At 43.3% G+C, this 26,418-nt stretch overlaps 1 protein-coding gene across 9 annotated transcripts in view; it reads left to right on the top strand.

Moving 5' to 3' along the window:
- LOC137426021 (protein furry homolog-like) overlaps nt 1-26,418 on the top strand; it is a 417,549-nt gene that overhangs the window by 213,824 nt on the left and 177,307 nt on the right. For 7 of the 9 annotated variants that reach the window (XM_068114742.2, XM_078776948.1, XM_078776949.1 and 4 more), the window contains exons 8-13: nt 4,009-4,177; nt 6,267-6,359; nt 9,296-9,394; nt 11,533-11,634; nt 22,634-22,678; nt 24,884-24,987. In XM_068114742.2, coding sequence (XP_067970843.2) covers nt 4,009-4,177; nt 6,267-6,359; nt 9,296-9,394; nt 11,533-11,634; nt 22,634-22,678; nt 24,884-24,987 — 612 coding nt within the window. The remainder of the gene's footprint in view (nt 1-4,008; nt 4,178-6,266; nt 6,360-9,295; nt 9,395-11,532; nt 11,635-22,633; nt 22,679-24,883; nt 24,988-26,418) is intronic. The other 2 variants (XM_078776947.1, XM_078776942.1) reach the window with 1 other exon arrangement.

Below are 26,418 nucleotides of genomic sequence, written 5' to 3'. Positions count from 1 at the left end.
AATCAATACAGCAACAATACAACAACAATCAACAAATAAAAAATCCCCTTTACAGTCAAATCACTTGGTCATTGTCATGTCCAAATATCAGCTTCCGAACTCAAAAAGTGCCTGAGATATTGCCCAGATGAGAAAGAAAATAAATAATTAATAATCGTAAAAATCATAAAATGATTAATCAATTTGGTTAATAGCATACCTGAACCACCAGTGCTTCCTCCAAAGCTGTAACTTTTTGAAAATTAATTAAATAAGTCATTAATTGGAAAAATTAATTAATTAAGTCATTAATCGAATAATTAAATAATTAATCGATTAATTGATTGATCAATAAATCATAAAATACCCTTTACAGCCAAATCACTTGGGTGTTGTCGTGTCCAAATATCAGCTTCCTCACTCAAAAGGTGCCTGAGATAATGCCCAGAAGACAAACAACAACAGGCATTTTAAGGCCATTTTCCCTGCAAGAGTGGGGGTTAGCCTTGCGGGCCCCATGACAATCTTCTCCATTTTGCCCTATTTTCTGCATCTCCCCTTGGTAACCCCCTTGCCCGCATTTCTTCTTCCACCACCTTTAGCCCAGTCTTTCTTGGTCTTCCCCGTCCTCTACTTCTGCATTCATTTCCATCACTCTTCTCAACCAGTCACTTTCATCCTTCCTCAACACATGACTAAACCATCTCAACCTGTTTCTCTTCACAGCATCCATCACAGGCTCGATTCCCATAATCTTTCGCAATTCGTCATTTGTCTTTCTCTCTCTCAACGATACTCCACACATCCACCGAACCATTCGCATTTCCACCCTTTCCAGCCTTCGTTGATGCTCTACGTTGATTACCCATGTCTCGCTCCCATAAATCATAACGCTTCACACATGCAGCATACACCTTTCCCTTCAGCTTCAACGACACTCCCCTCCTTGTCAGCACGCCACTCGGTTCCGGAAACTTCTTCCATGTGCATCTCACTCCAGCAACCGTTGCCGAGTCTGATCCACCTTCTCCATTCAGCATGTCTCCTAGGTAGCAAAATGTTTTCACACCTTCCAGCTTCACGCCGTCTCCAAGATCCAACTCAACATTTCCGCCATCTGCAGCTCCCTCTGTGCACAACTTACACTTGAATGTAGCTGCCACACTGGTTAATGACCCTCTCAGACCACTACATTTTTGATGAACCCACTCAGCGCACATTGTACATTGAATGGAGCTCACTCCGACACCCTTCCTGCACACAGCACATGGCCACTTCCCAGTTCTTTCCACCTCACCACATGCTTTCCAACTTGCCATCACCTTCGTCTTTCCGATGTTCAGTTTCAGACCTTTTGCCTCCATACATTCCTTCTACTTGATCATCTTCTCCTTCAGTCCATCCATACTTTCTGCAATCAACACCAGATCATCTGCATACAACAACTCCCACGGTAAACCCTCCTTTACGTTCCGAGCCAACACCTCCATCACTGCTACAAATAGTAGTGGGCTTAGTACCGACCCCTGATGCACTCCCAACTTCGCCTCAAACTCACCACTGTTCCCGTCCTTACAGCTGTGCGCGCTCTCGTACATTGCCATCACTACTCTGATCAACCATTCCTCCACTCCTAACTTCCTCAATGACAATGTCACGACTTTGCCTGGAACCCGATTGAATGCTTTCTCCAGATCAACAAACCCAAGAAACAACTTCTTCCTCTTCTCCATGTACTTCTCCTGCAACTGCCTTACAATAAAAAGCGCGTCTGTCGTTCCTCTTCCTGGCATAAATCCAAACTGCATTTCGTCAATCTTCACTTTCTTCCTTATCTTCTTCTCCAACACCCTTTCCAATACCTTCATTCCATGCTCCAATAACTTTATCGCTCGATACGAGCCACAGTCCAGAGGGTCACCTTTCCCCTTGTATAGAGGGACGAGGGTACTCAGTTCCCAAGCCACTGGAATGTGGCCTTCTTTCACCACCAGATTACAGATCTCTGTCATTCCCTTTACACCCCAACTTCCTGCTGCCTTCAACATATCTCCCACAACTCCCGTCGGCCCTCCCGCTTTCTACTCTTCATTGCTTTTATCGCTTCCTCAACTTCCTTCTCAGTTATCTTCTCTTCCTGTCCTAAAACTGGGTTCCTCTTGATGTTGCAATCCCATTCATTCTCTGCATTCAACAGCATTTCCATATATCTCTTCCATCTTCCTTTAATTCCATCTGGGTCCACAACGATTTGTCCCACTTCATCCTTCAAGCAACTCACCCCCATCATATCACACCTCTCTTTCGCTATCTGCTTTGCAATCCTGAATGCCGCTCTGTCCCTCTTCCGAATCCAAGCGTTCTCCCAACATTTTCCTATATCCCTCCTGTCCTTTGCTACCGCTTTCTTTGCAGCCTTCTTGGCTGCCTTATAACTTTCATGCTCTGCCTCTTCTGCCCCCGTACCGTTCACCTTCTGCCACTCCTTGAACTTCTTCCTCTTCTCGTCAATCCTCTTTCCAACTTCGTTATCCACCACCATGTTTCCGAGTGCATCGGTGGTCCTTTTGTCCATCCACATACCTCACCAATGGTTCCTCACACCATATCCGTAACCTCCATGAGCTCCCTCAAAACCGTCTATACTCCTTCCCACATGTCCATTTAGGTCTCCTACTACAACAACTTCCTCATCTTTCACGTTTTCCATCAGCATCACTATCGCACACCAGAACTTGTCCTTCTCTTCATCGCTCCGAACGACCTGCAGAGCATATCCCGAGATGACGTTCACCAAGAGCTTTCCAATCATCATTTTCACCATCATCAACCTTTCACTCACTCGAGTCACACTCACCACACTGTCTACAAACCCCTCAGAAAACATGTCACCAACACCATGCACGCCTTCCGGGTACCCTTGCCACACAAACTTGTATTTCTGTCCCTGCCTCCCCTTCATCATTCTCACACCACTTCCCTTCCATCTCGTCTGCTGTACACAACATATGTCCACTCTTCTTTTGACCAATACTTCCACCACTTCTCCTGATCTCCCTGTCATTGTCCCTACATTCCATGTCCCAAACCTCAGAAACCGATCTCCACGTGGGGCATCAGACGTTTCGTCGTCATAAATGGAGTGATTTCCACCCTTGCTTCGATCGGGTTCCCCACCTTGAGTTTTGACGAGAGGGAGTGAGGTCCCCCACGGGGTACTTGGGGCTGTACCCTGCCCACATGTAATTGCATGGTTCCCTTTTTGAGGCAATGTTTTTGGCCGGATGCCCTTCCTGACGCCAACCCTTTTAGTCGCCTCTTTTGACACGCAGGGATACGGTGTACCTATTCTAAACCGGGGTACACACCGGGTTAACGCACCCATATCCACTGAATAGATTAACGCACTAACATCCACTCAATAGGTTAATGCATCGACATCCACTGAATAGGTTAACACACCCATATCCACTCAATAGGTTAATGCATCGACATCCACTGAATAGGTTAATGCACCCACATCCACTCATTAGGTTAATGCACCCACATCCACTCATTAGGTTAATGCATCGACATCCACTGAATAGGTTAATGCACCCACATCCACTGTTTAGGTCAACACACCCGCATCCATTCACCTGGTTAACACACCCACATCCACTGAATAGGTTAACACACCCACATGCACTGAATAGGTTAACACACCCACATCCACTGAATAGGTTAACACACCCACATCCATTGCTTTAAGGACATTTCAGAAGGAAGAATTGTGTGTTTGGATTTTCATGAGTTGGGTGAATACTGTATGAGTAGAGATGCATTGAAGATGGAATTTTATGTGAAATTTTTTGACCGAATTTTTTTTGTCAATGTTGGAATATTTTGTCTATGGCATGTAGGTGTGTGGTGTCACTCTCATAGTACAGTATTGTGATCGCTTAGTTCTATGATTATTGCTGAAACTTGGGTCTCTTGTGTTAAAGTATTATAGCAGAACATTTCATTTTGTGTATGTTTTGTGGCCAGGTTCCAAGCAGTGCGTAAAAAGTTCCTGTCAGAGTTGAAAGATCTTCGGCAAAGGGAACAAAGCCCACATATTGCCCAAACCATAATCAGCCTCATTATGGGCCTCAAGTTCTTCCGAGTGAAGATGTATCCTGTGGAAGAATTTGAAGATTCCTTCCAATTTATGAAGGTAGAAATTTCATGTGATTTCTTTGATTTTAGCTGCGCAGTTTGAAAACCTCTTTCTTTTGATTTCTTTATATATAGGGTGACTACCTCAAAAACAGAACCCATACCATTAATATAAAATCCTCATTTATCTCTGAAATGGCACAATTTTTGGCACAGGCTACCTTGAATATATAGGCCAGCAGTGACTGTGCCTAACTGTGTTTAAATGACGTGCTCCAAGTGTTTGCTATGGTGTTGCAAGCATACTAAGATTTGACAAGCAAAATGGTTGATCACTCTTGTGCATTCCGCTACAGGAATGAAGTGAACTTTATTGATAATTGTTGCTTTTAGTTATTCAATGGATTGTGACCTTCCTCTATAGATGTCCTTCAGATAGCCCCTAGTATAGAAATCTGATGGTAACAGATCTGGTGAGTGTGGGGCCCATTCAACAGCAAATCTTCGACTGAACACGCACTTTGATTACTCCGTCACCAAAATGTGTGTTGAGCCAATTCAGTGAATCATTTGAAATGTGGGGATTGCCTCTATCCTGTTGAAAACATTGTTCCTCTCTCTAAATGCTCCTGCAACTGTCTAGGGCCCTCCAAAGCCTCCCAAGAACTTGGATGTAACGTTTTGTATTGACAGTCGATGCCTTGCCTGTGTCGTCGTCAAACGAGAAAGGGCTGAATAGTCCATGTATACTAATTGCGACTCAGGCAGTGCCTTTTTGGGGAGTGGGAACGTCACCCGAGTACTAACTTAGATCGGGGGGAGTCGATCCCCAATAGACACAGACACAGCTCTAGCCTGGTGTTGGCTTAGCGGTTAAAGTGTGCCTTGGGATCCTAGGATCCTGGGTTCGAATCCTGATCGATCGCTGAATGAACACCAGGGGGGTTGACTCAGCTTGTCATCCTTCCAAGGTCGGCAAATTGAGTACCAGCTTGCTGGGATGAATGATCCCGGTGTGTACCCCGGTTTAGAATAGGTACACCGTATCCCTGCACATCGTAAGAGGCGACTAAGGGTTGGCGTCAGGAAGGGCATCAGGCCATAAAAACATTGCCTCAAACAGGGAACCATGATTGTCATGGGTCCCGCAACGCTAACCCCCGCTGTAGCGGGGAAAATGGCCTTAAAACGATCATTCATTCATTCATTCACTAATTGCGACTCAGGCAGTGCCTTTTTGTGGAGTGGGAACGTCACCCGAGTACTAACTTAGATCGGGGGGAGTCGATCCCCAATAGACACAGCTCTTGGAGTTGACAAGCCCAGAAATAAGGAAATGGGCCTCATCAGAAAACCACACATTGTCCAGGACGTTCTGCCTTTCTTCGAACTTGTCTGCAAAATACCAACACATTGTCACTGTTTTCTGCATATTGGATGCAGTCTGTTTGTGTTTAATCTGAATTCTGTATGGATACTGTTTCATATCATGGATGAGAATTCTTCTCACCGATTCACCTGTAATTCCATGTTATTCACTTCGACACCTGAGAGATTTCTCGACAGGGCTTCTGCACACTGAATCATGAGCAAGGTCAATGTCATCAAGTGACCTCATATATTGAGGACATCCCAAGTGTGTTGGTCCTCCAGCGCTTTTACTGTTGAGATTTGTGACAGTGCCTTTTTCTCTGAACTTTCAGACCCAGGTACATATCGGTGAGAAAATATTCATCCATTTTAAGAAAAATCTCCACAGACTATGTCTATAGCCGAATTCTCCATGGAATCTAAAGGGATGAATCTTCCAACCTCCGCAGTCTGTCTTTTGGTTCACTCTTCAATTACCTGACAAATAACATGGGGTTGTTGTTAGTAAGATGGAATATATTAGAAAAAGGTGAGTTCGGTTCTTTGGGGTCATCCTATATGACATGAACCATTTTAAAAATAATTATAACGTGAACATGTAAAAGCATGACTTGTGAGCAATAATGTGAACTTTTTGACTTTTTCCCTTATCTTGGTCTTCCCTTTGACCTCCATCCTTCTACTTAATGTGTGTCTGTCTCCCTTAATGTTTTTGTAGGTTTTGAGTTTAAACTCAGTTGTGATATGCTGTTGATAATCATGCATTTGTGCTGCAGGAATGTGGGGAGTATTTCCTGGAGGTGAAGGACAAGGATGTGAAACACACCCTGGCAGGCCTCTTTGTCGAAATCCTCATTCCTGTTGCTGCAGTGCGTGGCATTTCCCTGACTTTTCTTACAAACTTGTTACTATGCTCATTTCCATGTCATATTCTTCATTCTTACTCCTCCTCACTCCCTCTTTCTCACCCCTCTTCCTCTTTTTCTCCTCCTCTTCCCCTTTTTCTTCACCTTTTCTATGCATCTTCCCCTTTTCTACCCACTTCCCCTTTTTGTGCACCACTTGCCTTTTTCTCCTCTTCCCCTTTTTTGCCCTTATTCCATTTTTATCTCTCCCTTGTTTTGATTTTGTATCCCCTTTCTCTTCCCTTTTTAAAATATAATCTCAATCTTTCCCCTTTTATCTCATTTATTTCCCCTTTTTCTTCCCTCTTTATCTCCCCTCCTCCTTCCCCCTTTTTAATCTCCCTTTTATCTCTCCATCCTCTTCCCCCTTTGTCTTCCCCAAATTTTCCCCTTTCACACCCACTTCCTCCTCCCTACTTCCCTCTATTCACACTCTCCCTCTGCCTCCCTGTCTTCTGCCTCTCCCCCTCTTTCTCTTTTTTGTCCCATCCTCCCGCACACACCCTTTTCTCCACAACCCCGAGCAGCCTAATGTTTTGATCGCAAGATCTCTCTAGCTGCATCTACCTGTTGGCCTAATGGTTAGGGCGGCGGACTTGGGATCCGAAGGTCCTGAGTTTGAATCCCGTTAAGCTGTTGAATTAATACCAGGTGGGGTTGACTCAGCCTGTCATCCTTCCGAGGTCGGCGAAATGAGTACCAGGGTACTGGGTCCTCTCTCAAGGAGGTTGGTGGCAGGATTTGCACTCCGGCCGCCGTAAAAACACCTCATTCCGTAGCACACACAGTGCTGTGTCGGGATGGTGCTGAGGAGTCGTCCTCGGACGCAGCGACGTGCTACTCCAGCGTACGCTCCTATTATACACACACACATATATATATATATATATATATATATATATATATATATCGTTGGTGAAAGCCGTTATAAAGGCTTAAAGTCAAAATACATCCATCGTGTTATCGCAGGAGTGTGCTGGCTTCTTCATGAAGCAAATGAAATAAAATGGCCTTCCCCAGGTTCGTACATTTTGATGTAATCTCACTACTAAATATCGCCTGTGATTGTTATTTTCACCCCCACTGTTAACTTGGTTCTGAATTCAAATATTTGGGCGATCCATGTTTAAATACAAATGTTTGTTTTGTATTGCTAAGTTGAAGAAAACACACAAACAAACAGTCCACTGGCCATCTCTGATGTTGGTGTTGATTAGGAGCTCAAGGACATCTACTACTTGGACTTTTGTCAAATAAAATGAGAGATGGGTTAACAAACTGCTCTTTGTCAAGCTAGATTACAATAAACTGGTACACCAGCATCACATCTCTCTATGATTCATTCAGATGCATGTCTGGAAATCACTCTTCATTCATTCTGACTCATCCCAGTGGAAATTACTTATCATTCAATCAGATTCATATCAGTGGAATATCTCTCAAAATTATTGGAGTCTCCTGTGATGAGGATGAAGCACATGGTCTGCTCTCACATCACAGGCAGGACGGTGGTCTCTTTGTTTTCTCCCGTCTATTCTCCAACATTGCTCCCTCAGTCGTCCGACCCTTCCCAGCAACCCCAGGCTGCTCGTTACCTTCCTGCAACTCCTCCTGGTTAAATTTCCAAAATCCAGTCTGACTGCACATCTCAACTGTTTATTCCTCGCTTCTCTAGTCAGTGGAACAATCTTCTGGAGGCCGTTCTGTCTCACTCTTCTCTCCAGGACTTCAATCAAGCAACGCACCACCATTTTGTGTCATCCCTCATCCTGACCCTTGATCTTTATTAACATTTCCTAACCCAACCCTGTTACACGTTACTGTGTATCCTCTCCTCTTTATCTCTCTCTTTTCCTGTTCATTCATTCTCTTGCTTATTGTGTCCAACTGTTATCCAACTGTTTGTGCTCTACTTCCCCACCATCAATTAATAGCATTTTGACCTTCTGTCACTTCTCTCTTCCATGAGCCTCGATCTTCCAAACAAAAACAAAGAACATACCATGCTGAGCATACAACTCAATTTGTGCATTCCTTGCATCCGTCAGTTGTATCCGTTTGTCACCAACAACAACAACAACATGCATTTTTAGGCCATTTTCCCTGCTAGAGCGGGGCTTAGCCTTGCGGTCCCCATGACAATCTTCTCCATCTTGCCCCATTTTCTGCATCTCTCCTTGTTAACCGCCTTGCCCGCATTTCACCTCAAACTCACCACTGTTCCCGTCCTTCGTCCTTACAGCTGTGCGCGCTCTTTTGTACATTGCCATCACTACTCTGATCAGCCATTCCTCCAACCATTCGTAGCAATAAATTAATTTGCAGGCCGTTAAAAAATTTTATCCCAGAAATGCATTTCCTGTCTTCTACAGCATATCCGCATTCTCCTGATACATTCAAAATTTCCAAAGCTGACATGCAATTATTTGTGATTTTCACTTTTGAAAGAAGTTTTTAACTCTTTCAATTTGACCGTTTTTAAAGACTCTTGGTGGATTTTATGCATTGAATGAAAAAAATGACATACAAAGGTGCAATGTTTTAGCTCTTTCACGAGCCTCGATCTTGTATACAAAAAAAAAAAAAAAAAAAAAAATGTTCATGGGACAACGATTGAAGTTTGAAGGAAGGGGGAGGGAAAGTGTAATTTATGGAAAGTTCAGGGAAGGATAGATGGGTAAATTGGTTGGAAATTCTGCCAAGTATTCTCACTTACTCCAGATGGTAGAACATTGTGCATGATGTGTGTCATTTATATAAGCAATAAATATCCACCAAAAAATAGTTCAAAAGGATGATACAGAGGAGTGCTTTCCTGTTTGTTTTGTAAAATGAAACACAGATTATTCCATGTTGTTGTGCAGCACACTGGGATTATATTATAACCTTTTGTTTTACAGACTGTAAAGAATGAAGTGAATGTCCCATGCTTACGAAACTTTGTCGAAATGCTTTACCCCACGACCTTTGAACTTTCTTCACGGAGAAAGCACTCGCTGGTATTGCATCACCTCATTAATTTTACATTCAATTTATGAACGTGTTGTAGTGTAATCTGAACACGTAATTGATTAGGTTGTTCATTTTCTCACTTACAATTATTCATTCAGTCTCATCTCAGTGGAAATCACTCATCATTCATTCAGTCTCATCTCAGTGGAAATCACTCATCATTCATTCACTCTCATCTCAGTGGAAATCACTCATCATTCATTCAGTCTCATCTAAGTGGAAATCACTCATCATTCATTCACTCTCATCTCAGTGGAAATCACTCATCATTCATTCAGACTCATCTCAGTGGAAATCACTCATCATTCATTCACTCTCATCTCAGTAGAAATCACTCATCATTCATTCAGTCTCATCTAAGTGGAAATCACTCATCATTCATTCAGACTCATCTCAGTGGAAATCACTCATCATTCATTCACTCTCATCTCAGTAGAAATCACTCATCATTCATTCAGTCTCATCTAAGTGGAAATCACTCATCATTCATTCAGACTCATCTCAGTGGAAATCACTCATGATTCATTCAGACTCATCTCAGTGGAAATCACTCATCATTCATTCAGACTCATCTCAGTGGAAATCACTCATCATTCATTCACTCTCATCTCAGTGGAAATCACTCATCATTCATTCACTCTCATCTCAGTGGAAATCACTCATCATTCATTCAGTCTCATCTCAGTAGAAATCACTCACCATTCATTCAGTCTCATCTCAGTGGAAATCACTCACCATTCATTCACTCTCATCTCAGTGGAAATCACTCACCATTCATTCACTCTCATCTCAGTGGAAATCACTCATCATTCATTCAGTCTCATCTCAGTGGAAATCACTCACCATTCATTCACTCTCATCTCAGTGGAAATCACTCATCATTCATTCAGACTCATCTCAGTGGAAATCACTCATCATTCATTCACTCTCATCTCAGTGGAAATCACTCATCATTCATTCACTCTCATCTCAGTGGAAATCACTCATCATTCACTCACTCTCATCTCAGTGGAAATCACTCATCATTCATTCACTCTCATCTCAGTGGAAATCACTCATCATTCATTCACTCTCATCTCAGTGGAAATCACTCATCATTCATTCACTCTCATCTCAGTAGAAATCACTCACCATTCATTCAGTCTCATCTCAGTGGAAATCACTCACCATTCATTCACTCTCATCTCAGTGGAAATCACTCATCATTCATTCACTCTCATCTCAGTGGAAATCACTCATCATTCATTCACTCTCATCTCAGTGGAAATCACTCATCATTCATTCAGTCTCATCTCAGTGGAAATCACTCATCATTCATTCAGTCTCATCTCAGTAGAAATCACTCACCATTCATTCAGTCTCATCTCAGTGGAAATCACTCACCATTCATTCACTCTCATCTCAGTGGAAATCACTCATCATTCACTCACTCTCATCTCAGTGGAAATCACTCATCATTCATTCAGTCTTATCTTAGTGGAAATCACTCATCATTCATTCACTCTCATCTCAGTGGAAATCACTCATCATTCATTCAGACTCATCTCAGTGGAAATCACTCATCATTCATTCACTCTCATCTCAGTGGAAATCACTCATCATTCACTCACTCTCATCTCAGTGGAAATCACTCATCATTCATTCACTCTCATCTCAGTGGAAATCACTCATCATTCATTCACTCTCATCTCAGTGGAAATCACTCATCATTCATTCACTCTCATCTCAGTGGAAATCACTCATCATTCATTCACTCTCATCTCAGTGGAAATCACTCATCATTCATTCACTCTCATCTCAGTGGAAATCACTCATCATTCATTCACTCTCATCTCAGTGGAAATCACTCGTCATTCATTCACTCTCATCTCAGTGGAAATCACTCCTCATTCATTCACTCTCATCTCAGTGGAAATCACTCTTCGTTCATTCACTCTCACCTCAGTAGATATTACTCATCATTCATTCAGATTAATGTCAGCGAAATTTATATATTATTGCTTTTTGAATTTAATAGTTTTCAACAAAATATAAAATAACGTTACAACAATAAAGGAAAAGTTTTCAACAAACCATAACTATTCTTACCCTGCACCCCGCCCCCCCCTCCCACACCTACTTCCAGGCACTGTTTCCTTTGGTAACCTGCTTGCTCTGTGTTAGCCAGAAACAGTTTTTCCTCACCAACTGGCATGTATTTATGAACAATTGCCTCTCACAACTCAAGGTAATTTGTGCTTGCTTGTTATCCCTACCCATGCTGCTTCTTCTTCATCATATTTCCGTCCCCCTCCCCCTCTTTTCTTGGCTGGTTAGGGGTGCCTATGCAGCTATGGTTTCTGCATTCATTTGGTTTGTGTTGGTGCATTTCCTTCAAGCATTATGTTAATTGGTTTTCTGAAGAGACTGTCGATTTTGTCCTCGGTTATTTCTCATTTGTTTATTTATTTTTGAATGCATAGCCGAGGCTTGTGGAAGAGCTAGAATTAGTACACTGAATGGATCAAAATACAACAGGACAAAAGGAACAGTTGAGAGAGCGGGGAAACACCAACAGGGGTAATAATAATGACTAGCCGAAACCCGTGGAACATCCACGGAAGGGAGGATGTGGTGTATGGATAGAGTGTACCATTATGGATGGCATAGGGGATTTGCTTGTCCGAGTAAGAGTTAGGAAGAAAGATCAATTTTCACTTGTGCAAAAATGCTACTCACAATTACATCGCCTGTGCGTCGGCCTGTGATTGAGCCAGAGAGTTGGCCTGTGAGTCAACTTCCTTTCCAATGTCTGCAAGAGTTGAAATACTGATTGTGAATGTGTAAAATTATATGAAAGAAGAACATGCATATCAATAGACGATGCCATTGAAAAGGAGCGCAGCTGTCAATAGAAAAGGATGTCTGACTTATCAGTTTGACATTATTGCACAGGAAATGACAAACAAAGAAACAGTTCATTTCCATCGGGTAATATTACGATGAGAGATCAGCCGATACCTTTATTATGTCCATCAGCATCCATGGCACTTAGAGGAAAAAAAAACGTGGCATCAGCCAGCCGCAGCCAACTATCACGTACCGTCTCGTAGTCAATGCCATCCTTTTATCTCTTCGTATACAACTCACTGATCGCAACGTTACTCCATTTAACTTTATTAAAATGACGATAAAGACGTGAAACCCGTGGAACATCCACGGAAGGGATATCGTTCGTCTGTTTTCAGCTCGTTATCTTTAAGCTTCCTTACGTCTCGCCACCTGCTACACCTCTCTGAGTTACGAGGATTTATGCAACGCACCCCGAGTATCGCAACGTCACTCCATTTAACTTTATTAAAATGACGATAAAGACGTTTCCTTATATATCCTAATTTCAAATGTTCAAGGGAATAAAAAAGCTTCCTTATGTCTCGCCACCTGCTACACCTCTCTGAGTTACGAGGATTTATGCAACGCACCCCGAGTATCGCAACGTCACTCCATTGAACTTTATTAAAATGACGATAAAGACGTTTCCTTATATATCCTAATTTAAAATGTTCAAGGGAATAAAAAGACCATTTGGTTCACACCACCCATCACACCACTCGACTGTCGAATCAGCGGACGGCTCGCATCGCCTTCGCCCAGCAGACGCCAATACGATGGAGTCGTAAGATGGCGTCGTATCGGCCGATAATCGGATGCTTTTGGGTCCCAAAGTCGGCGAATTCAGATTTTTCGAGTATGGCTGTACGTGATAAACAAAGAGCGCGGTTCGTAGATGGAAAATGCATTAGTGCCGTGGGCATCGGGTCACTGGGTGCGGCGTAAAAGGGATAACAAAGTGGAGTCCTTACGGTATTATTATATAGATGAAGGTCGTTTGGGTGCCAAAGAGGTGTTTATACAGGCAACTTGACCCATTGATGCCCTTCTCCTTTATGGGCTAAATTTTTTTGAGCAGCTGTTGGAATCAAACCATTGTAATTTTGTATCGATAATCGAGGCTCTTTGAAGAACTAGAGTAGAATGGAAGGGAACAAAATGAAAGGGTCTAAACGCCAACAACAAAGTAGAAGTGAGCGTGAGATGAATGGGAGGGGGAGATGGACACATGGGGGTGAACAAGCATCACACAGGCTGCATGAAACATAGCAAGAAGAGGAAGGGGAAAATGGGGATGAAACAGAAAAGGAACAAACTAATCGCCAACTCATGAACGAAAATAGGCGAGGAAGAGGGGGTCGGGGAGAAATCATAATAACCAGGAAAAAGGGAATGCTTGACAATGGATTTCATCACAGAGCTGGATATGCAGTGCCCACCATAATTAATGGAACATTGAAGTCAAATTTGTTCTGATTGCTGTGAATCTCAAGAAATTTGGATTTTAGATCAAAAGATGAATATGAGGCAAAAGTACAGAATTTCAGCTTTTATTTCTTGGTATTTATATATATGTGTGTGTTTTACCATTGTACCTAAAAGTTTACCATTGTATCATTTTACCTTTTACTATATGTACCTAAAATGGTGGGCCTGAACATAAAAAGTGGTATTGTTCTACAATGGTAAAACATATATGCACAGAAATACCAAGAAATATAAGTTGACCTTCTGTGCTCTTGCCTTGTATTCATTGTTTGATCTCAAATCAAAATTTCTTGAGTATATAACAAAAATACTACAATATGCAATTTCGTGTATGCATGTCTGTCTGACGATTTTTGACCACAATACATTCGGTCGTTACTTATTCAATCTCAACCAAACTTGACAGGAGGACTAAGGTTGTAGCGCATTCATCTTCTCCCCTCCCCGAGGGGGTTTTCTCCCCACCGATGAGGTTGCGTGTTGAGGTGTATATCCATGTTACGATAGCTTTATCTTGGCGTTTTTCCAAGGCCGCTTCTAATAACAAAAGCATAATATTAATGTTATTACAAAACAAAGTAATACTTAATCATGTGTTTCCTCCTTGAACAAACGCTGTGTTAACGTTTATAAATAGCTTATCATGGTGTTTCATGAGAGCACTGCAGGCCCCGACCAGAAGTAAAAAATATTATAACCACAAACCCGTATGATTAACTTTTGAAACAGTTGCGACTGCTGTTGATCATTAAACTGAAATGGAGGAAACCCGGGGTGTGTTCAGTTACCAAGCAGCTAGCTTGCGCTTGCCAAGGTAGCTGTTCCTCATCAACAGTTTTGAATGGACTGCTTGCTCGAATGGTTAAAGCACTTGGCGAGCTCTCCACATGAAACTTGGTAAATCACCCCTCCTCCTCCTCCCCCCCCCCCCACCCCCCGCCCCCCAATGTTATTGACGCCCGACAGTAAAAAACCACCTTTAGAGGCCATTTTTCCCCGCAAGCGGGGGTTGGCCTTTTTTGGGAACTGTGGTTGTTGTTGTTTTTCGGTCCCCTTTTTGAAGCAATGTTTTACGGCCGGATGCCCTTCCTGACGCCAACCCTTTTTGCCGCCTTTAACGACAAGCAGGGAATTACCAGTGAACTGGTACTCAATTTGCCGACCTCGGAAGGATGACAGGCTGAGTCAACCCCCCTGGCGTTAATTCAGCGATTGACCGGGATTCGAACCCAGGATCCTAGGATCCTAAGCCGGCACCCTAGCCGCTAGCCCAACACCAGGGACTGACGCCCGACAGTAGATCTACAGTAATCTATATATACCAAAGACGAATGACCCTTCCTGCGGCCCCCTTAGGGAACAGGTGCACTCGTCATAACAAATTTGATTTCACTGTTCCAATATTTATGGATGGTACTATATACTGTGCCGAGAGAAAGGCTAATAATAATAATAATTCATTTATTTTGTATAGCGCTTTTCCAGAAGCCCAAAGGCGCTTTGACAGAGTGGAAAACATAATGCATAACAATACATGAAAACAACAATTGCAAAAAGACAAGAATCAAGAAAACAAACAGCAGCGATATACGGCATATATATAAGACAAGAATCAAAAAGACAAGACAAGAATCAATAGGGAAATATTTAAAGCAAAAGGAGGGAGAAGGAGAAGAGATAGTCAGGGGTTAAATGCTGTGGGTTGAATGTTGAATGCAGCGTTGAACAGGTGGGTCTTTAGTGATGTTTTGAATGTGGTGAGTGAGGAGGAGTCTCTGATGGTGTGAGGTAGTGAGTTCCAGAGGGTGGGAGCAGCGATGGAGAAGGCCCTGTCCCCCCAGGATCTGAATTTGGTCCGGATGGAGGGGGTCAGGAGGTTGGTACCAGCAGAGCGGAGGTTGCGGGTGGGAGTGTGTCTGGAGAGGAGGTCAGCCAGGTAGGATGGGGCCAGGTTATGGAGGGCTTTGTATGTCAAGAGGAGGATTTTGTACTGGATTCTCTGGGGGATGGGGAGCCAGTGAAGCTTGTAAAGGACGGGGGTGATGTGGTCACGGGTCCGGGAATGAGTGAGTAGACGGGCAGCGGAGTTCTGAATGTATTGGAGTTTATTGGTGATTTTTGAGGGTGAACCATAGAGGAGGCTATTGCAGTAGTCCAGACGGGAGGTGATGAAGGCGTGGATGAGGGTTTCTGCAGCCGTGGAGGAGAGGGATGAGCGGAGACGGGCAATGTTTTTCAGGTGAAAGAAGGCTGACTTTGTGATCTGTTTAGTGTATTTGTCGAAGGAAAGGGTTTGGTCAAAGATGACGCCAAGATTCCGGATGTGAGGGGAGGTGGATACTGGGATACCGTCGATGTTGAGGGCAAAGTTATGGGTGGATTTTGTGAGCGTTTTTGGGCCAATGATGATTATTTCAGATTTATCACAGTTAAGCTTGAGGAAGTTGATTTGAAGCCAGGATTTTATTTCAGTGATGCAGTTTGTCAGGATAGAGTGGGTGTCGGTGGAGACGGACTTGGTGGAGATGAAAAGCTGGATGTCATCGGCGAAGCAGTGGAATTGGAGACCATGACGGCGGATTAAGTGACCGAGCGGGGACAGGTAAAGGATGAAGAGGAGGGGGCCAAGAACTGAACCTTGGGGGACACCTTGGGGGAGGGGAGCAGTGGGGGATTTGCAGTTATTGATGGAGATGAACTGGCATCTGTCAGAGAGGTATGATTTAATCCAAGAGAGGGCAGTGCCGGTGACGTTAAAGGTGGATTCAAGTCGGGTGAGGAGGATAGTGTGATCGATGGTGTCAAAGGCAGCGCTGAGGTCGAGGAGGACGAGAATGTTGAGGTTGCCAGCGTCAGAGGAGAGGAGAAGGTCGTTGGTGATTTTGAGGAGAGCAGTTTCAGTACTGTGGTTGGAGCGGAATCCGGATTGGAATGTTTCATACAAGTTATTGGCAGAGAGATGATGTTTGAGTTGAGTGGCTACAGCGCGTTCCAAAACTTTTGACAGAAAGGGTAGGTTGGAGATGGGTCTGAAGTTGTTTAGGGTGTCAGGGTTTAGACCAGGTTTTTTTAGAATGGGGGTAACAGCAGCAATTTTGAGGGAAGGTGGGACGATGCCTGTAGACAGGGAGGAGTTTATTGTTGCAATGATAAGTGGAGAGAGAGCAGGGAGGGAGGCTTTGACAAAGCTGGAGGGGATGGGGTCAAGAGTGCAGGTGGCAGTTTTCATTCCTATGAGGAGTTCAGAGAGGTCAGTAGGAGAGATTGGGGAGAACCGAGACAGGGGATGGCAGGACAAGGGGGGGCAGGTGGTTGGAGGGGGAGCGGGTGCGGCGGTGGTCAAGCTGTTGTAGATGTTGTCAATTTTGCGTTGGAAGAAAGAGAGGAAGGAGATGCAGTTGTCTACTGTGAATGACTGGGTGGTGGTGTTCAGGGGGCGGAGGAGTTTGTTTATTGTCGAGAAGAGTGCTTTTGGGTTTCCGGAGCCAGAGTGGATAATTTGAGAGTAGTAGGCAGAGCGGGCGCGGGAGAGGGCATCTTTGTAGTGTTGTATGTGGTCCTTGTAGGCTTGGGAGTGAACTGTGAGACCCGTTTTATTGCGGAGTCTTTCAAGTTGGCGAGCACGAGTTTTCATCAGGTGGAGTTCAGGGGTAAACCAGGGAGCAGAATGGGTGAAAGAAACTGTTTTGGTTTTTACAGGCGCAAGCTGGTCAAGGCAGGAGGAGAGAGTGTGGTTGTAGTAGTCAGTGAGGTCGGAAGGGGTGTGGAGGTCAATGAAGGGAGAAGTGGACATTTTTTCAGAGAGGGTGGATGAGAATGAGGTAGGTGAAAGAGCGTTTAGCTTACGGAAGTTGATTGTGCGATAATGCCTTGGTGTTGGGGCGGGGATGTTGATGGTCAGAGTGATGGCTAAGTGGTCAGAGAGGGTGAGGTCGGAGCCATAGAGATGGTGCAAATTTAATCCAGTGGAGCAGACAAGGTCCAAAATGTGACCACGGATATGGGTAGGAAAGTCGACATGTTGAGTGAGGTTAAAGCAGGTGAGTAAATCAGTGAAGTCAGTGGTTATTGTGGAGTCAGTGGAGTCCATGTGGATATTGAAATCACCAAGGAGGAGGATTGAGGGGGAGAGGGAACATAGCTGGGTCAGAAAGTAGGAGAAGTCAGACAGGAATGATGGGTGTGGTTTGGGAGGGCGGTAGACGACAGCCATGACTGACTGCGTGTGACCAGAGAGTTTTAAAGCCAGGTGTTCAAATGATGGAGCAGATGAGATGGAGATGAGGTTGGTCTTGATGTCTTGACGGTGGATAACGGCAATTCCACCACCTCGGCCCTCCGAGCGTGGTTTATTGACGTAGGAATATCCATTGGGTGTGGTGAGGTTGAGTGTGTAGTAGTCCAGAGGTTGTTGCCAGGTTTCGGTGAGACAGAGAAAGTCCAGTTTGTTATCCAGGATGTATTCGTTCAGGATGAGGCATTTATTGTTGAGGGACCGGGTGTTGAACAGGGTGAGCTTGATGTTGTTTTGAACAGCAGGGATGAATTCAGGTGATTTAGCCAGGGTTCGTAGGCAAGAGGTGCGATCGTGTGGGTTGCTGTGACCAGGTGCGCTGGGACGAAGAGTGAGAGTGCGCTGAGCCGACCAGAGGACGGGGATGGAGTGACCTGATTGCAAATAAACAAACTTGCGACCGGAGCCACGGTGAATGTACCTGGGTCGTCGGAGGAGTCCATTTGATTTGATGGCAGAGATGCATGATGGGGTGGAGCGGGTATTGAGCAGAAGAAGCCTTGCGGCGGAGTACTTCAGAGCCATGCCAGGCAGGAGCGAAGGGACGAGTACGAGGCCAAGGTCGAGGAGGCAAAGCGGCAAACGCAGCGGCAAACGACTGCAGCCGCTAATCAAGACCACAGCGGCAAACAAGGCCACAAGGCCACCGGCAAACAAGGCCACGGCCACAAACAACGGGAGCGGGCCTTTCGATTCCGTATTCCGTACCATCAAAAGCAGATTCCGTTATCCAGCCGGAGAACACGCGGCACGTGCGGGTGTGAAAAGGCAGGACAGGTGTGAGATGTCAGGTCAGAAAAGTAGAAGCAGACCCTGTACATCCATCCAGTCGGAGAAGCGGCGAATATGCAACGCCAGCGTCCTCTCGCAACCGAACCCGGAAGATTTACAGGCTACACCCCCTTTAATACATTTCACCTTTTGTTACCTTACAGCCTGGAATAAAAATGCATTAATTCAGACTTTTCCACCTTTATTTACACATTGTAACCCACAACATCCAAGTGAAAAACAAATTCTACAAATTTCAGAAAATTAATTAAAAATACAAAACTAGAATATCTTGGTTGGATAAGTGTCCACCCCTTGCCCCCCCCCCTCCCCCCTTTATAATAGCAACTGTAAATTAGTTCAGGTATAACCAATCACCTTCAAACACACCAAGTTAATTGGCCTCCACTTGTGTTAAATTGTAGTGATTCTGATCATTTCAGAATAAAATCAGCTGGTCATGCAGGTTTCCTCTGCTGAGTTGTGCATTTCACAGCAATACTCAACCATGAGCACCAAGGAGCTTTTAAAAGCCCTCTCGGATAAAGTTGTGGAAAGGCACAGGTCAGAGGATGGGCATAAAAATATTTCAAAGGCCTTGAATATCCATTGTAGCACAGTCAAGATAATCATTAAGAAGTGGAAGGTGTATGGTACCACCAAGACCCTGCCTAGATCAAGCCGTCCCTCCAAACTGGATGACCAAGCAAGGAGGAGACTGATCAAAGAGGCCAATGCAAACTGAAAGAGCTACAGGCCTTTATGGCAAAGACTGGTCACTGTGTGCATGTGACAACAATATTTCAAGCACTCCATAAGTCTGACCTGTACGGTGATGTGGCAAGAAAGAAGCCATTACTCAAAAAAGCCCACCTTGAGTCCCGTTTGAGGTATGCAAAAAAAGCACTGCAGAGATTCTGAAGCCATGTGGCAAAAGGTTTTGTGATCTGACGAAAGCAAGATGAAACTGTTTGGCCTAAATGCAAAATGTTACGTTTGGCGCAAACCCAACACAGCACATCACCCAAAGAACACTGTCCCTACTGTGAAGCATGGTGGTGGCAGCATCATGTTATGCGGATGTTTCTCATCAGCAGGGGCTTGGGCACTTGTCAAGATAGAAGGGAAAATGGATGGAGCAAAATACAGAAAAGTCCGAGAGGAAAACCTGTTGCCCTATGCAATAAAGCTGAAATTTGGACGGAAGTTCACCTTTCAGCATGACAACGACCCGAAGCACAGAGACAAAGTGACACTGGAGTGGCTAAGGAACAAAAAGATAAATGTCCTTGAGTAGCCCAGTCAGAGCCCTAACCTAAATCCAATCGAAAATCTGTGGCATGACTTGAAGATTTCTGTCCATCAACGCTCCCCACACAACGTGACTGAGCTTGAACAGTTTTGTTAAGAAGAATCGGCAAATATTGTCCAATCAAGGTGTGCAAAGTTGGTAGAGACCTATCCCAACAGACTCACAGCTGTAATTGCTGTCAAAGGTGCTTCCACCAAGTATTAACTCAGGGGGGTGGGCACTTGTCCAACCAAGATATCCCTGTTTTGTATTTTTATTTAATTTTCTGAAATTTGTAGAATTTGTTTTTCACTTGGAAGTTGTGGGTTACGATGTGTAAATAAAGGTGGAAATGTCTGAATTAATGCATTTTAATTCCAGGCTATAAGGTAACAAAAGGTGTGAAAACTGTAAAAGGAGGTGCAGACTTTCATTTGAGTTTTGAAATTGATTGTGACTCACAAACAATGTGATTTGAAATTGTGAGAATTTGAGCACTGTATACCCACATGCAACAGTTATAGGTTTATTTATTTTTTGCGGAGTACCTCAGCTCTTTTCATACATGGGTGCACCTCTCCAAAAATTAAACTTTGAACTGTAAGGATTTCATCATTTCAGTTGACATATGACTACCAGATGAAATACAGACTTGGCATTTAATATGGAATATTTTTTTTGTGGGGGTGAACTTACTTTTCAAGATGACTTAGAACCAAAAGTTCATTGGAATTATGTTGAAATTATTCTAGATTTTGTTAATGTGACCTTTAAAAGAAACAAAAACCACATTTGACATTTCGAAACAAATAAAATGATCCTTGAAAGTGATGTAAACTGATATCGAACTCAATTCATGGACAGTACTGTGTTAAACTTCTGTACGTTTTCCAGAAGTATCTCTTTATTTTGCACATTAGCCAAAAAATTTTTTAACAAAAACAAAAGTTGAATTACGACTGGGATTACGGACAGTAAAATTACAGTTCAATACTTCGGGTAACCCCCACGAGCATTCAGGAGAGCACGTACATGTTGAGGCATGCTGTTCACGAGATTTGCCAAGGTTTGGACAGGAATCGCTTGCCATGCAGTGACAATAGCCTGCTGCAATTCACGCACAGAGGTCGGCTGCTGGTCCAAGTGGTCGATTTGACGCGTTAATTCTGCCCACAAGTTCTCTATCGGATTCATATCCGGGGACATGGCAGGCCACTCCATATGCTCTACACCACGGTCAGCAAGAAAGTGTTGGATCATGCAAGCACGATGAGGCCGTGCATTGTCATCTTGGAAGACAAAGTTTCCTCGAAAGGCTGCACGAGCAAATGGAAGCAATGTTTCTTCCAGAATGGCCCTGTACTTGAACTGGTTCAGGTTTCCATTCAGAACAACCAGGTCAGTTTTTCCCCCTGCATGAAAAGCAGCCCAAACGGTCACCCCACCACCTCCAGCTTGGACTCTTGGCGCTATACAATCTTTGTTGTAGGCTTCATGCACTTGTCTGCACACTCGGACGTGGCCATCTTGACGATAGACCAGAAATCTAGACTCGTCACTGAAGGTCACGTGATGCCAGTGTCCTGGCTGCCATTGACGGTGCTCTCTGGCCCACTGCAATTGGCACTGGCGGTGTTGTCTGGTCAGGCGTGGCTTTCTCAGGGGACGCCTGGCACGATAGCCTGCTTGAACTAGTCATTGGTTGACTAGCCTTCTGGATACAGGCACATTTGTCAGTTGCTGCCACTCAGCCCTAAGCCGATTAGCTGACTTGGTACAGCCATTGCGGACTAACCGGTGCAGCTGGCGATCATCCCTCCTTGTGGTTCTGCGGGGATGTCCTGGCCTCGGTATTGGAGTAGGGACACCCCTCTGAGCATTTCGTTTCAGGATCTTTGACACCTGGCCTTGAGTGATGCCATACTGCCGAGGAATGGCACACTGTTTCATGCCGTAATTTCGTAAAGCCACCACTCCATGACAAACAGCATTGTCGAGTTGACGGACCATCTCCAGAGGAAGCGGCAATAACTTTTGGAGACGTGCAGCAGTTGTTTTCCACTAATACAGAACGCAACAACCCTTGTATACCCGACTGTGAAGCCAATCATCAAATGCACCTGTCCGTACATTTTGCCACGCCACCTGTGATATAAATCCTGTTGTTGACTTCTTGCTGCGACAGACAATCAGTGACATGGTTCTTTTAACAAATAAATCACCAAAGTGTAAAAGAAATTCACCAGATTGATATACTGTGTTGAGAAAGTAAACTCAAGTCAAGAAAAAAAAAATATTCCATTTTAAATGCCAAGTCTGTATATTTAACTTTAATTGGTTTGGACTTAATTTCTCCTAAATTATTATAAATGAGTAGATGAGTGCCACTTGTGACGTTTGCTTGATGTGCAGCTCGTCACGAGCCCTTTTGTTGCTAACATGCATGCCCATGCTGTTTCACGCCTCTTGTTTTTTATTTTCTGTTCTGCCGTGTTGCCTCGCTTGCTGTAGATCCCTGCCAGCAGTACTATCAGAAAGCAAATTGATTCACTACAGGTGAGTGCAGAAAGATGCTTTGTTACTAATATTGCATTTCTTTAGTAGCATCACTTTGTTCACACTTCCTCACAATTTATGCTTTTATTTGCCTAAAGCCTCGCACTAACCTGAGCTTATTTCCTCTATTTTGCAATGTAAAGGGGTCTGCACCTGCTTGTGCAGACACCTCCATTTATCACTTCCTTTGGATTCTTTTAATTATGAACCTGTAACCTCTATTAAAAGAATGCAAAGCCATGTTGTATGTTCTGGGAAAGGCATGATGGTTAGTGTGTGAGAGGTACCCGTTCTCCATCCTCGACGTTATCATTAAAATCCTTACTTGATTCAATTGAAGCCAATTAATTAAATGTATAATACATTATACATGTTCTTGTTGGTTGAAAATAAATTCTTTTTTGAAACCTGTTGTTGTTAAACTGTATTGTTAACATGGATACATAGTGACATGAAAGTGTGAATGTCCAAAGGAAGGCTCTCTAAACCCAATTTTCGTTGTATCTTCATTTTGTATACAGATTGTCAAGGCACATGGAGGAGCTAGAACTATAGAATGGACCAGGATGTAAAATCATGAAAATAAGAGTAGAAATTTGTTTGGTGAGTAGGGGGAAACACACCATCCAAGGGAAGAGTAGAGGGACAAAATGGAGGGAGACCTGCAAAATGAAAGGACACTGTAAAGAGGGGTCCTGGTGTTGGGCTAGCGGCTGGTGTTGGGCTAGCGGCTAGGGTGCCGGCTTAGGATCCTAGGATCCTGGGTTCGAATCCCGGTCGATCACTGAATTAACGCCAGGGGGGTTGACTCAGCCTGTCATCCTTCCGAGGTCGGCTAATTGAGTACCAGTTCATTGGTAATTCCCTGTTTGTCGTTAAAGGCGGCAAAAAGGGTTGGCGTCAGGAAGGGCAGCTGGCTGTAAAACATTGCTTCAAAAAGGGGACCAAAAAAAACAAAAAAACAACAACAACAACCACGGTTCCCGAAAAAGGCCAACCCCCGCTTTGCGGGGAAAAATGGCCTCTAAAGGTGGTTATTTATTATTTTTTACTGTAAAGAATGACAGCAAGGTACACAGGGGATGACCAAACTGTTTGTATACAGGTGCAAACTCCCAATCAGAGAAGTGGTCAGGAAGACTAAGAAGCATAAATGGAACAAAAAGTAAAATTTAAGAGCAGGATGAGGGAGTTTGGAGATAGGGATAGGTAGGGCAATAACCGGGCAACATGGAAAGAGGTAAGCTCACGGATCGGATCGTTAATGAGGGTAGAGAAGACAATGGGTATGGATGTGCGATGAGTTGAGTTAATGGGATATCCATTGGTATTCGGTAATCACTCTTACACTTGATCCTTTCCATTGTTATTGTGGTACTACACCCTTTTATGCAGGCATGGTCTATTTGGTATTCCCAATAAGCCCTTAACTCAGGAAATTGACAGGAAATTTTCGCCATCGGTGCACTGCCGCCTGTAGGATTTGTTAATGATAATTATGACGTCATAGGTCACGTGGTACGGGCACCATCTTGGGAAAAACGAAAAACTTTGCACCTCTATATCTCCGAAAACGCTGCATATAAATAAATGAGACATGGCTCATTGTAAAGAACTCTCCATGGGGAATAAAATATATTAATGATGATGTCATACGTTCTTCCATCATGACGTCATAATTCGACAAGTACAAAACTTCATCCGATCAAGATGAAATTTCTTGAACGTCATCTAGGGATAAATTGATGGAGAAAAAAAAAATGTCATCGGTCATGTGGTTCAGCCGCCATATTTGTTTTAACACAAAAGCCTTTAATACCACTAAAGATGCGTCCTGGCGAGGGCCTGCAATATGATTGCTCTTTCTTGTTCTCAATGTGATTGCGAGCACTAGTCACTTAAATTGCTAGTTTGAGGCCATGGCTACTCAGGTCTTGTGAATTAAATTTTTATTCTTGTTGACGTTCTCATTATTTTGCAGCAAACTCATTTGCAAGGTCAAACGAAATACTCTTCCATGTCACAGCACTACCTTTTTGCTCGGATACGATGGTGCAATGACAGAATGAAAGCTGAAAATGGTGCTAACTTGCTTTGCTCTTTTACTGAGATTCTTTTATTTTGTCGTTTGTAACACAAGGACATGTTAGTAACTGTCGAATAATCCTGGGTACTTATCATGTTCCTTTATTTGTCATCTGGCAGAACAAAGATGCAAAAATGTCTCGAGTCGCCTTGGAGTCTTTGTACCGCCTTTTGTGGGTTTACATGATCCGAGTTAAGGGTGAAAGTAACTCCACGACATACAGGTAAGGTTTGATTGCTTTGATTGCTACAAAATGCTTCCCAGCTGATGAAACAACACTTTATGCTGATAATCGCAATCGTTTTGTCACCACACTGACATAATTAACATCGTACCATTAGTCAGGTTCACTATGTTAACAAATATAATTTCGTTCAAAATTTTGGGAGATGAGCAAACCTGTACATTTTTGGAATCACCAGAGCATGGAGAATCTGAACATCAATGTTGGCATTTGCAGACACCTGCATGGGCGCCATTTTGGATTTTCAAAATGGCCGCCATGAAATACATATTTTGCGCGATCTCGGCTTCTAGTCAACCTAGAGACTTAATTAAATATGCTAATCCTATGTTTTCTGGGTCAAGGAATCCAATAAAGGCCTCAAAATAGTGCTCAGGATTATAGAAAAGCAACAAACAAAGGAGATTGAAAACCATTGTCTTTATATTTGTGCTATAACTGTATTACATAATACATGATATTGCAAGTCCTTTGAAGTTATAGGTATGGGTTTATAAAGCAAGAAAGCAGCCTTGTTAGTATCAGATTGAACTATAAGTCCTATACACAGGATCTACGAGGTCTATACCGTTCAGGAATATGCTTTTACAGATCTTCATCACTGTCCTTAGTGTCATTTTCACAAAGGTGTCTACGCAAATGTAAACATTGATTTTCGGATTCCTCATGCTCTGAATATTCCAAAAATGTATAGTTTTGCTAATCTCCAAAAATTTTGAACGAAAAAACATCGTGAACCTGACTACATGGACAAACTTCATTGATGTAATGGTATTTTATATAATCTTCTTCCTCTTCAATGCACTTTACCCAGCGGTCAACCATGTTATTGATCCCAACAAAGAAGCCTTCTTTCTGAAGTGTCCAAAATGCAGTAGACCTCTTCAGCATTTGTAAAATGTCTTCCATCTAAAACTTTCATTTTGGGGAAAATATTTGGAAGAATTCTAGGAATTTCTTGCTGTATTTCATTTGCATTAATTTTTTGTATACTGAGTCAAGGTTCGTATAAGAGCTAACACATAGGACATATAACAAAGGGAGCTGGAGACAAGAGGGGCGTAAGAAGGAAGCACAACAACAGTAGGGAACAGGGACATCAGAAGATCTGTGGAAGAGAGAGGGCTGGACGGGATAAACAAAATGGAAACTACAAGGACTTTGTTGTCTTTTTTGACCCTTTTGGTTTTTGCATCTGCATTTAATACATTTCAATGTCTTCCTTGGTGACTTATTCTTTCTGCAATTGCCACGTTCTCAGTACTATATCCCATTATTTTAATTCCTAAATACAAAATAAATAATGTGATAAACACGGATTTACCAGACATTTCAGTAAATAACTAGAACACCACTAGGTAGAGTGCATACCTCCACCAGGCTGAACAGTTTACGTTTTGTATACCACCG

Source organism: Myxine glutinosa, chromosome 4 (genome assembly GCF_964187855.1).
Source record: "Myxine glutinosa chromosome 4, kmMyxGlut1.1, whole genome shotgun sequence".
Lineage (NCBI taxonomy): Eukaryota > Metazoa > Chordata > Myxini > Myxiniformes > Myxinidae > Myxine > Myxine glutinosa.
This window is presented reverse-complemented; position numbering and strand designations above follow the sequence as displayed.